Below are 13,837 nucleotides of genomic sequence, written 5' to 3'. Positions count from 1 at the left end.
TGGTCTTGTGTCATAGTCATATTTAGACATGTGTGCGGTCCACCCCATTGTGTCACTTTCCATGCATCAGTTTGGTTGGATAAAATTGCCCTCATATAAAAAGGGCAAGGAGACTCTTCGGTGTTGTTGGGGCAACAAACGATATATTTGTGTGATTTCGTTTCAACAACCTTAAAACTTTGATGCACCTTCATCACATATTGTTTGAGTGCATTTTTGACCGCATCTTTACTGTCAAAATCCATGCCAACATATAATTCTTGTCCAACATTAAAAGTCGTTGGCATGTCCAGACCACAAATGTCCTCCTCGTCCGGATGACTCTAATTGATATTATTATAATGCATAGCATCATTCCAAAATGGATTTTGAATTTCTGGTACACCTAATAATTTTTTATAAAAAAAATCACGTCAACAAACTAATCCTATTTAGTTACCATTAAATACAATTCTCATAAAAAGATAGATGTATTCAACTAATTTTGTATTTCACAAACATTTACCTTGGCTTGGGTGAACAATTGAAACTGGTTCAACGATGTCAGTGACTTCATCGTCTGTATTAGATATTCCATCATCACTATCATCTTCATCGAAAGACTCTTCAACGTATGAGTTAGATGCAAGATAATCATCATCATCTTCATCAACATGTAAATTGCTTATATTTCTTGGCAGTTCCGAGTCATCATGAGATACATTACGTCCACATGACGTAACAGAATTTGCAGCATGAAACATAGAACCACCAGCAACATCCTTTTCTACGTATAATTCTAGAACTGACATTTGTTGTTGTTGCTGAAAACTTTCGATCATAGTTTCAACATCTTCGTCATCACAAATTTGCAACGCAACATATTTTCCTGAAACTAAAAATCTACAACTTATAGTAGAAATAATTTCATTATTTTCTAACTTTACCTTATCTCCAATTTTTTTTTCAAAGCATTGAAACTAATTCCGCGTTTAATCTGAATGGCCTTTTTACTGCCTTCAAATATTACACCATCATTGTCTTCATATACTCTTCCATTGAAATACAACACTGTAATAATTGAATTCATGATATACCTACATGATCAAAATTAAAAATAATTAATCATAACAATAGTAGTTTTAAAATAAATAAGTGTATTTGCTTGGTTGATCTACTAACTTAAACTTAAACTTAAACTTAAACTTAAACTACAAATTAAAATAAGTAAACATTATTAAAAAATAACTTCAACGTAAAAAACTTAATTACAAAAATTAATAGGCTTAAACTTCACGTGTTAAAATTTGTTTCTAAATAAAATAATTATTACTTCAATTAAATATTTTGTGAATCATAAAAATAAAAAAAATTATTTGCTTCCTCTATTAAACTTAAAGTAAACATTGAGATATCATTCTAACAAAAAAAAATTACTCATACGTCAAATTAAATAATTCAAAAAAATAATCCTTCAAAAACTTAAAGACTCACCTATAATATTTATAACCGGAAGGGTCACACGTCAAATTTCTTCTAAGCCACAAAAACCATGAACAAAGAGGATTACAAATAATTACTCAAACTAATTTTAAAATAAAAATTCTAATTAGAAAAAATTGACTTAAACTTGACCTTCAAATTTTAGTCTAACAAATAAAATTATTACTTAAATTAAATATTTTGTCAATGATACAAATATAAAATATTTATTTGCTTGCTCTATTAAACTTAAACTACACATTCATACTTTATTCTAAAAAAAATTACTCTAATTAAATAATTTATGAAAAATTCCTCAACTTCACAAAAATTTCAAACACAAAATGGAGATATAGAATATTCACCTATTATTTTTCGAAAAGTGAAGAAATAATTAGACCTGATCTAGTGCTAATTTGTTATCTCAATATTTTTCTTATTTACCATAAAGTATCAAATAATCTAAAAGTCCAAGTTAGATAAAGTTCTTTTAAGATTATTAAAAATCAATAAATTACTAATAAATATAGTAATGAAAAATTGTTATTCCCATGCTAGTTTTTATGTTAGTAAATTAAATAACGGGACTTTTAAATTAAATTTATATATACATTATTCTGCATATCATTAATTTTAATTTCCTTGTAGTTTCGTTATTGTTTTTTATAATTAAAATTACAATTTCTTTTTGTTAACTTATACTAAATTTTATCACAAGTAAAATGAAACTTCGTTTTTAACTCAAAACAAACCACAAAATAGTTAAGAAATAGCATATAATTAGTTTTTGTCTTAAATTAAATTATATGTCAAATAATACCAAAACAATTGTATATGTCAAATACAGAAATTAATTTCATTCACAAAAACCATTAAAAAAAAAGGCTTACAATTAATTATTGCTAATAATTTCTATATTAAAAATCTAATTTACAAAATTAATACAATTTTACCTTAAAATTTTATTCTAACCATAAAATTTATTACTTCAAAATAAAAAATTTGTACATGATAAATAAACAAAACTAAATAAGACTTTCTTTAAATAAATATAATCTTACTATAGAATCAACAAACTTCAAAACTTCAAAGTCTTTCTTCCTCAGCAAACTTCAAAGTCTTTCTTCCTCTCTCCTCAGCAAACTTCAAAGTCTTTCTTACTCTCTTCAATATCAAATTTTGCAAGTATGGAGTATCATTCCAACTGCTGTATTTAAACAAAATTTACACCAAAGCTATCTGTAATATCAAACAAAGGAACCTGTATGCATGTCACCTCCTACCTCCTACGTACTAGTACTAGTCTGAATACCCTCAACTGCAATGCATGTGACCTTCATTGTCCTAACCAATGCAATAACAGTGCCCTATCTACAAAGACCAATGCAATAACAGTGCCCTATCTACAAAGCAATGGTCTAGTTTTCCTGCAAAAAGCAAGAACGTGCCCTAGCTTGTTGAGTCACAGCCCATCAGTCTGAATAACCTACAAATGCATGTGACCTACATTCCGCTAATCAATGCAAAACAATGCTGGCTTGGTCTCGCAGGCACCAATGGCGGGACTGCCCACGTTGGCATGTCCCGCCAGTCCTAATGGCGACATGCTTAGTCAGCATGTATCGCCAGCTTGAATAGCGGCACGCAGAGTGACTCAGCTTTTGTTCCGCAGCTACCAATGGCGATACAAGTGTATCGCTGATGCCAATGGCGATACCGCCTGTGTCCCGCTGCTGCCGATAGCGATACAAGCTTGCCGCCAGTAGTAATGGCGGATTGCACGTAAATATCATACCCCCTCCGTTATTTCTTTTGAAATAGACCCCATCCCGTAAATTGTTTTTAAAAGGAACCCTCTTTCGTAAATTTGCCTTCATAGTTGTCTTTCTGAATTTCACAATATTTTAATGCATTTGAAGTTATATAAATTATAAAATGAAAATAAAAAATGAATAGCCAATTTAATTATTTCAGTGATAATAACATTTTAGAATTAAATAAGGATTAATAGTGATCTTTATCTCTAATACTGACAAATTCGTCCGCAAAAGATGAAAATTCAAATTTTAGTCATCGAAAGTGAAAAATTGTGATGAATCCATCCATATGTTAACTTTGTCTGTTACCGTTAATGAAAGACCCTAAGTGACATAGAGAGACAAAAAATGTCATAAAAATGATTGTCAACATGACTACTAAATATATTGGACCAAAATGTCACTAAATTATCATTAGACCAAAATGTCAATAATTTATCATTGAACTAAAATGTCAGTCATTTCCCATTAGACCAAAATGTCAATAACTTTCTTTCTTTTTACCAAGATGTTAGTACGTTTTCATTGGACTAATTTGTTAGACCTCAAAATTCGTTTCATTGTGAATAAAATATAATTTTGTTAAAAGTAATTATGCTTATTAATCAATATTATGCTTATTATTATATTTGTTTTAAATTATGTTTGCTTTCTTATTTTTTTTAAGTGTTTATTATAATGTTATGCTTGCAACAATAAAAAAAAGGAGGAAGATAAATATCAAATTATATTTTACCCTTAAATGAAACGGAATTTAGGGTCTGAAAAATTAGTCCAATAGAAATATAATGATATTTTGGTTCAAAAAAAATTATTGACATTTTGGTCTAATGAAAAAATTATTGACATGTTGGTCTAATGACAACTTACTAATATTTTAGTCTAATGATAACATATTGACATTTTGGTCCAAAAAAATTATTGACATTTTGGTCCAATAGTAACATATTGACATTTTGGTCTAATCTATTCAAGAGTCATGCTGACAATAATTTTTGTGACATTTTTGTCTCTATGTGTCACGCAAGCTCTTTGAGTAGGAATAACATATGAAAACTAACTAATGGATAAATTTGTCGTACTTTTTTTTCTTTTACAAATGAGTTTGTCAACACTCTACACATTCAATGATAAAAATGACTATTTACCCATTAAATAATAGATATAACACATCAAAATATTAGGTAGAACATATTTCCTAACATAAGCATCAAATTAAATTGGTTTAGAATAATACAATATCATTGGGACACCTACAACTCCAAAAGATAAGGTGAAACTTAATTAAGAAGTTATCTTAGTTAAAAAACAGTTATATATGATTACCACACCCTCAATCTTTCCAAGACTCTGCCTGTATTAAAGTTGTTTTAGATTCTGGTTAGTTTGACTTGAGTCATATAGAAATTACTGAAAATGAAACTTTTTTTCGCAACACTCATTTCTTTTTTTCATTTTAAGATTTAAATATAAGATGTTGTCTAAGGAGAAGTTATTCGACTTTATCTAACCAAAAGGCGTTGATACCACACCTTCGATTTAAGAGTGTTGGCTAGAAAATAGTGAAACAATCTTGGTATTAACTGAACCAATGATGCATTTGATCAACTTACAAAATCGTGGTATTAAACTATCCTGCAATTTAAACATAGAATGCTCATTCAAACTTTTCAAGAAACATAGAATACATTTAAAAACCAAAAACTCAGCAATCATCTGATCCTAAGAACTGTTATTAAATCTTTGGATTGCTACTCCATAGGTAATAAACTACCAATCTACGGCCTATGGTGCAATCATAGCTGCTGTCTTGTAGTATGGTACTAGTAAGTCCTTATGGGAAGCCAAATATTGCTATCCGAGAGAAGGAGCATGTAAGATAAACATGATCCTTATTAAAACAATCCATAAACATGACCTTATACTGAAAATGTTCCATACAAATAATGTCAGCATATAATTGTTAACTCACTATAAAAATTTTCCATAAAAATAATTAATGTAAACTCTTGCCCCATCATATATATATATATATATATATATAGTCAGGACCAGGACAACCTTGTAATAAATCAAACAATACATATTAGACATGGTAGCAGTTTTCAATGAATACATAAACCGAACTCAGACATAATTTCCAGCAACTGATTAACTTTACATGCACTGGTCTAGCAAACTTTACAACTCTTGGCATGAAGATTACCAATCATCTACTCCCTTTGTCACACCAAGAATAATCGCAATTGTACCCAGAACAGCCTGCAAAAGAAGTTTCACAAAGCTAGTGTGACCTTCTCGTGCATTATGTAACATTAATGAATAATGATACAAGTAAACACAACTTCAAGCAATTTAATCCTCAATCTAATTATAAATTACAATTTACAAGAACATCTTAAGTTTCACAATGCTACATGCAACTAACAATACAAAAAGCTTGGGTGATGTGGAGATAAAAACCAAGAGGTTTAGTGCAATAAGCCTATAACGCCACACAATTCCCCTTGGGAACATCTGACAAAATTCAAACGACGGGGTAGCTAAAAGAATATAAGAAATTAAGAACTGAAACAAATGAAACAGGATTCAAGTGAAACGAAGAAAGGATAGAATCACTTACAGCAACTACACAAGCAATATATCCAGGTTTCTCTCGATAGTCTACTCTGGAACAAAGCATAATTATTGCCCCGACGTACCATGGAATACCAGCAAGAAAGAAGCCTAATATAAACCTTCACAACAAAAATTATTGGAAATCAACACACCAATATTAAATTCGAAAGTAACTGACTCGTATCAACACACGGGAAAAGAAAAGAAAATAACAGATATGAGAATTAACATTGGATAATGTAAAAGGAAACAACGTAAATGGTTCCAGCATTTTAATGGAAGCATATACGAACCATCCCCATCATGCATGAATAACCAGATTAAGACTGATATGATCCACCAGGTCCAAGCTCATTAGCACCCAAAAAAAACACTTCCCTAACCACCCTAACCGAGGCAGGATATAATATTTTCAAAGAGATGTTGAAATAATTTCCATGAGAAATTAAAGAAAAGTCATGGAGAATCATGTCAATAGCCTACTTGTCTCACATTGTGAATACAGTATTTCAATTTTGATGTACAATGATAATAATAAAAGGCAAAATGTTGGCCATACCGCCATACCTTAAAATATCAAGGAAAAAAATTACGAGTACAACCTGATCATACACTGATATAAATAATGGCTTCAACCATTTTCCATTTTCCTTTGAATGGCAAGGGGGGAAGGGGTGGTCAATAATAAAGAAAAGGTGTAGACACCAATACACACAAACTGCTAGAAATTCAAAGCAGCTTGTCTAGAAGGTGACCATGTTCAAAAACATGTCAAATAAGTTGATGTTCGAGAAGCATCTCACGAAATGGCAAATCCTATGCCATTTCTCTCTTCTCTCCCTCTCAAGTTGTAATAAATTTCATAGCCCAGCAACTCCTTAAATGCAAGCATAATGAGAAAACTGTGATAAACAAGCAAATTTACTATCATAATATTACATTGCCTATTTTCTCAGCTCAAAAATTACTTTCAGTAGACTCACCATTGCAATTCAAAATAAGAATGCATTTATGATTTGAATATTCTTTAGATGCATCTGTGCATGTATCTTAACTCAATAAAATAAAAAATAAAAGAAATTAACACCAGAAATTAAAGAAAGCATTTTCCTCAAGCACAATAGACAAATTTGATATTTAAGTTTTCAGCAAAAAGCAAAACCAACTTTCGTCAGTGAAAATGTTAATGGTTATAGAAGAATAAAATAAAAGCAATTATCCAAAAACAAAAAATTGAGGTTAACATAAACCAAAGAAAGACTAGTAGACTACTAATGGCGCATACTCTACAATAAATAGAAAATAGAGACTTCTCTTGTTATAGGGATTTAGCAATCTTTACCAACAGAACAGGCTAGGAATTATATCTTGACTTTGGATTGTATGTTATGTATATGTATTTATATGTATATATAGCTTCAAAATAAGAACGTCATACACAAAAAGGCAAGTCAAAATGCTCACTTCCAGTTATCTACAAGTTATTGCTGACAAGTAATATGCCACTATGCAGGAAATTTACTTACAGACACCAGCCACAACCAAGGCCACAGCAACCAAGGTGGCGTTCTCTTACAGGTCTTCCTTCAGCAACTGCATAACCTGAATCAATATCACAGAGGAAACCATATCAAAATCTTGCAGGCTGGAAAATTTAGCCCGTTACACTACAAAGAGATGTCATTATCAAACTAACATCCATCAGATTCTCAAATACAAAATCCAACTGCTCATAATCATCTCCTAATATAACCAGCTTTGCTTTCACCAAGCAAGTGCTGCATGATTTGTTATTACTTCATTTTAATGTAAAAACATGGATTGCATAACACCAACATGACTCTTAGTGAAAGAGCATATACAAGTCTCAATCAGAATTGTAAAATTATCAAACAGTGTAGATCTAGTTCTCCAAGCAGTCTATCAACCTGCCAAATGATCCTGTAACCTAATCCCACCACTTTGATCATATATAGGCAACATGTAGAAAGCTTAAAACCATGATGTGGGATAATAAATAATCACAGACAAACCAGTGATTAATCCAAAACCCTGAATCACCATCAACAGCCACCAAATCCATTGGATTCTACAACATCAAACTGCCAACAACATTTTCCAAATCACTCCCATCACCACACTCACACACTCACAATCATTCTCAACCTCCATCAATCAAACATACTGAGAAAAGAAAAACAAACCAAAAAAACTCACTCACAACAATCAAGTAAACCCAAGAACAGAAACTTTTCCTCAAACCCCAAAATTGCACACAGACACGCAGTTGACCTATCACTCTATTGCAGGTCAAACCAAACAGAACTCAACAAAGCCAAACCCATCTCGAAAGTTCCAATCTTTGATCCAACCCATCACACAAAACATCATCCTAGACACGAAATTTCGCACCTTTCATTTCCAAGTTCAAATCAAACCCATAATTTAAATTAAATTAACCAAAAATTTCATTAAAAAAAATGAAGAGAACTCAGAAGGGAAGAGCCATACCGGGAACGGCTTGGTACCCCGGGTAGTACGGCGGAGGAGGGGCGGAGGAGTCGGCGGCGCCTGGCGGCGGAACGGGGTGAGGGAAGCCGATGGCGGGGTGCGGCTGCGGCGGAGGAGGGTAGTTGGCGACGCCTTGGAAGGTGCCGTACTGGGCGGCGGGAAAGGGTTGTGGCTGCGGTGGAGGAGGGTGATGGTGGTGGCCGGAGAAGGCTTTGGGTTTGTCTTCGTCGGTCATCTTTGTTGTGAGCTCTCTCTCTCAGAGGGTTTTTGACTAGTGAGAAATGCTGCTAGAGAAATGCTTCTTTGATCAGGTGAGTGTGGCGTTGTTGTGTTTGTTTGTGTGAATGGGGAAAGGGATGATTATGAGTGATTGTTGTGTGGACCCATCGTGTGAAGGTTAGGGGAAAGTGTTAAATATTTTTAAGTGTCTCTGAAAAGTGGTAGCTTTGAAACGGGGGATCGGGTTGCAATTTTTGTTACATGCATCACTTGGCCTTGTTTCGAAGATTATAAAGCGCGTTTGCCTGTTTAGTTCCGCGGGTCATCCTTCGGTATTGAATAGGGTTTTTTTTTTTTTTTTTCAATTATGATATTAGTAATGAATATATTAATTTTAATGATCATTATTGTTGTCCATCGATACACATAAAGTTTAACACAATTAATAGATGATTAAATCTTTTATGCATTTTGATAGGAATTTAATTCTCAAGTGTACTATGGAGAAGATTTTATTAAAAGAGACAAAATCTACTTCACTGATCTCTACGTTTGAAGGTTAACCTTATGATTTTATAGCTATAAGGAAACATTACTTTTAGGAAAAGAAAAAGATTATTGTTTGTTGGGGTGTTGTTTGCTTTCACATCCTATATATGCATTAACATTAAAAACCACATCAAAAAATGATGAGAATATGCGGAAGCTACTCTCAAGCAGATCAAGTTAGATGTGATGAGTTAATACATGCAAGCACTTGGTTAAGTCTTTCTCTGTTCCATGGCAAAGAGGTAGAAACACAATGAGTGTGAGAGGGGAAATATAGCAAGGAGGAGAAACATGGAGAGTGTGAGAGGGAGAAATATAGAGAGAGGGATGATGAGGAGGATCCAGTGGCACAAAAAGGGTTGTGTGAGAAGGAGAAAGAAGAGGATATAGGGAAGAAGGAGCTAGACGAAGGTTGAGAAGCAGTGAAACATAAGAGGTATGCTGAGAAAGATATCATGTCCTTCTTCTTCACTAACTTCCTAGATAATTTTGGACAAAAACAATTCTAGGTTATATTCAAGAGATACAAACTAGTAAAGGAAGTATTTTTTTTTATTGATCAAAGAGACAGATGGGGAAGATGCTATGGATTTGTTTGCTTTGGGGTGTGCAGAACAAGAGAGCACTTGAACAACAATTGTACAAGATATGCATTGGGAGGCAAAAAATGCATGTGAACCTTCCAAGGTTCAACAAACAAGTGCTATCCCACAACAAATATAGAACATAAGCTAGCTACAAGCATGTACAGGGCTCTAAGCCTTGTTTGGTTACCCAAAAACAAACACCCCATTTTGTTGCACCAATCGATGCCCAACAACATAAGCATGACAATATCGACTTCAAAAATATCACGGACAAAATGAATGGAACTAAAAGTGTGTGGAAAAGTGAAGAACACTATTGAACAAGACGCTGAGGTTGAAGATTGGAAAGGGTTAGTGATTAATGTGAAGGTTGAAGATAGAAGTTGGTTGGATCAATGCTAGGTAGGTGTTCTTACAGGCCTAAAAATGTTTGACCTAATTGATGATATGTATCTTATGGATGGGTGGGAAGAAGTCAAGTTTAGATACATGAGGGGTGATTTGGTGTTAATCTCAGGCTTATCTGAGGAGAGGATGTATGAGCTATGTGCACAGGAAAGGGATAATTGCCAATCCATATTCAAATCTATTCAAAAATTATATGACAATATTGTTTCTACAAATAAACTTGTGTGGATCGTATGCGTTGGAGTTCCTATCAGTGCCTGGGGGAGGAATGTTTTTCTAAGTTGGTTCTAAGTTTGGTAAATATGTGGATATGGCAGAGCAGACATGAACCTTGTCTCAGGTAGATTTAGCATGCATTTTGGTGTTTATGTCATCACCTTAATAAATGAGAACAAAGATGAGAGTGAAGATTAATGGGGTAGTTTGCTTGGTGAGGATGTACATTTATGCAAATCGATTATAGTTGTGTCATTGCAATATGGGTAGAGAGAATGTTAGTGATGACTCTTCCTTTGGTAGCAAGGTGGGATGAGATGTTGGCTTTATCATGTCTGAGTGCTCTGTAGAAGACTTAGAAGAGGTGATAAAGGGGAGAAAAGAGGATGAACAGGATACCATGGGCCGATACCATGGTCGAAAAACTTCGTCAGAGGAAATGACAATGGAAAAAGGAAAGGAGTTTAGCCAGGGGCGTGAGGGTAGTACACCTATGTTGCTTAGAGGGTCAACTAATGTCCGGAAAAACATTGAGCTTGACAGATCATAGTTTTTTAGACAACAAAGGGTGCCATGAGGACGTGGTGATCTTTCATGAAAATAGTAAAGGGGAGAAGTTTGAGGTGAAAATCTATATGACAATATGCGAGTTGGGGAATTTAGGTGCCAAGAAGCAGGTGAACACAAGGCTCGAGGAAGACTGAGTGGCGAAAAACAATGTAAAGGTGATGAAAGGGAAATACCAAACAACTGGGCCTGGACAATAGATTTGGGTCCATGTTAGGGGGTGGAAGGATGGCTAAACAAAATTATCTGGAAAAAAGTTCCTCTTGCAATTAGAATAAGTTTCAAGTTTTATCTAAGGGTAGTCCTCTTTATTGTCTCTGAGGTTGAGTCTGAAAGGGGTAGGGATTTTATAAAAGATGAGGTGTGCAAAGCAAGTGGCTTTTCTAAGAATAAGGATGAGCCAGATGACGAGGAAGATGATTTACAAAAGGGTTGCGCTAAAGGTGATGATACAGTGGGAGTTATTAGAGGCCAACCATGAATCGATCTTTCTCAAGACTCATGTGGAACCTCAACTTCAAGTGGCCAAAATGGGTAGGTGTCTAGTATTAAAAGAAGAAAAAGGTAAGATAAACATGAAAACTTCTTGTTCAATAATTTCATTCCTGACTATAACATCAGGAATTGTAACAACTCTTTTGGGGCAAAGAATGATAAGGAAAAGATGTCCAGAATATAAGATGTGGGAGAGACTATGGGAGTTACCTTGTCGGAGAAACGTGAGAAGTTGGTAGATAAACTAACAGTGATGGAGCAGTGGGATAGTAAGCTGAAAAAGAATACTATGGAGATGGTATGAGGGATTTCATGAAAAGTGTCTATGAAGATAATGACATTTAATATAAGGGGTCTTGGGGGCGGTTGAAAATAAAATGTGTATGACAATTAATAAGTAGGGAAAAGGTAAAGTTATTATTTCTACAAGAAACAAAAAAGAAAGTGATTAGTAAAGAATTATGCTTTGCTTTGTGGGGTGATATTGAGTTTTGGTGGGAGATGAATCCTTCCATTAACTCAACTGGAGGACTTCTTTGTGTATGGAATAAGGATACATTTCATATGAATAATGTTTTTAGAGGACATGGATTTATTGGCTTGGAGGGGGTGTGGCTTGATGGACTAGAGAATTCACATTGGTAAATGTCTATTTGCCATGTGATATGGAAGGAAAATAAAGGTTGTGGAATGAGTTGAAAATGTGTAAAGCATCATCCAACAACTCTAGGTGGTGTGTTATAGGTGATTTTAATTGTATAAGACATAAATGTGAAAAGGGTGGGTGAAAGAAGTGGTACTCAAGGTACTCAAGATTTGGAGCTTATTGATATCCCCTTAGTGGGGAGAAGCTTAACTTGGTATAGACCTAATGGCTAGGCTAAAAGTAGAACTGACATGGTCTTGATATTAAGGGAGTGGTTGAATGCTTGGCATGGAAGCACACAATATGTATTGAATAGAAACATTTCATATCATTATCCGATCATGATGAGAAATAGTCTTATGGATCGGGGCCCTAAACCTTTTAGGGTTCTCAATTGTTGGTTCCAAGATAGGAGTTTCCATGGGATGTTGAAAGAGGTGTGGAGAAATATCAAGATGGAGGGGTGGGATGCTTTCGTCCTTAAAAAAAAGCTAAAAGGTGTTAAGGAGGCTTTGAAGAAATGGAATGTGAAGGAGTTTGGTTTGTTAAACGTCAAAATAAAGAAAATAGAGAAAGACTTTAATGAGTTGGATATTATTGAAGAACAACAAGGTGAACTTTGTGAAAAGGATTGCAAGAAAAGATTACAACTCCAAGAAGATTATTGGAGGGTAGCTGAGCTCAACGAATCTTTGTTATGCCAAAAGTCAAGGGTGTGATGGATTAAAGAAGGATATTTTAATTCCAAGTTATTTTGTTCCATCATTAATTGGAAGCGAAAGAAAAATTCGGTTAAAAACTTGTTTATGGAAGGCGTTTTGGAGGAGGAACCCAATTTGGTCGAGAATGAAATAAATACATACTTTAAAAAAAGGTTTGTTGAAGAGTTGGTTGAGCAGCCAAAACTCGATGGAGTGGAGTTCAAATACTTATCTAGTGAAGCTAATCTCATGCTCATTACAAAATTTAATGAAGAGAAAGTGAATGATGCTATTTGGGAGTGTGGTAATTCCAAGAGCCTTGGTTTGGATGACTTTACTTTTCTATTTATCAAAGTGTTTTTGGGAGTTATTGAAATAAGATGTTTTGAGATTCTTAAAGGAATTCCATAGGCATGGAGTGCTTCATAGAGGTACCAATTCTTTTTTTATTTATCTCTTTGATTGAAAAATGTGACAATCCACAAATTTTAGGGGACTTTAGACCTATTTCCCTCATGGGATATTTGTACAAAATTCTGGCTAAATTATTAGCTAATAGGATGAAGAGGGTCTTGGGGGATGTTATTGGTCATAGGCAAAGTGCCTTCCTTGGTGGGAGACAACTCTTACATAATGAGATTGGTGGCCAATGAGGTGGCAGATGATGTAAAAAGGAAAAAGAAGAAATGTCTACTTTTCATAGTTGACTTCAAAAAGATATATTATTTGGTATCTTGGGAATTCCTTCTCTATATGTTACATAGATTAAGATTCCATGCAACTTGGATCGAGTGGATTAGGGGGTGCCTTGGGTTCTCTTGGGCCTCGGTCTTGGTAAACGGGAGTCCAACTCATGAATTCAAATGCCTTAGGGGGCTCTCAAGGGGCTGAATCCTTGGGCTCTTTCCTCTTCTTGGTTGTGGCGGAGGGATTAAGCGGTTTAATGAGATAAGCTAAAAGAAATGGTTTGTTTAGGGGATACATGGTGGGAAATAATGATTGTGAAATTAGAATGTTATAATATGTTGATAATACAATCTT

General features: G+C 34.2%; 1 protein-coding gene across 1 annotated transcript; it reads right to left on the bottom strand.

Moving 5' to 3' along the window:
- Positions 1–5,235: 5,235 nt before the first annotated feature.
- On the bottom strand, positions 5,236–8,929 carry LOC100810998 (60S ribosomal protein L18a-like protein). The gene is made up of 4 exons (XM_003546707.5): positions 8,409–8,929; positions 7,424–7,499; positions 5,902–6,016; positions 5,236–5,540 (listed from the first exon to the last, which is right to left on the bottom strand). Exons 1-4 carry the CDS (start codon positions 8,641–8,643, stop codon positions 5,481–5,483), a joined length of 486 nt encoding a protein of 161 aa, XP_003546755.1. The 5' UTR covers positions 8,644–8,929; the 3' UTR covers positions 5,236–5,480.
- Positions 8,930–13,837: the final 4,908 nt, after the last annotated feature.

The sequence above is a fragment of the Glycine max genome, chromosome 15, assembly GCF_000004515.6.
Source record: "Glycine max cultivar Williams 82 chromosome 15, Glycine_max_v4.0, whole genome shotgun sequence".
NCBI lineage: Eukaryota > Viridiplantae > Streptophyta > Magnoliopsida > Fabales > Fabaceae > Glycine > Glycine max.
Note: the sequence above shows the minus strand (reverse complement) of the source record. Positions and strands in the feature narration are given on the sequence as shown.

Bases quoted from the DNA above. Each gene is read 5' to 3' on its own strand.
- LOC100810998 (XM_003546707.5), bottom strand. From the start codon at position 8,643: ATGACCGACGAAGACAAACCCAAAGCCTTCTCCGGCCACCACCATCAC. The intron at 7,500-8,408 runs GTATGGCTCTTC...ATATTGATTCAG, and splicing joins GGGGTACCAAGCCGTTCCCG to GTTATGCAGTTGCTGAAGGA. The intron at 6,017-7,423 runs GTAAGTAAATTT...TTTGTTGTGAAG, and splicing joins CTTGGTTGTGGCTGGTGTCT to GTTTATATTAGGCTTCTTTC.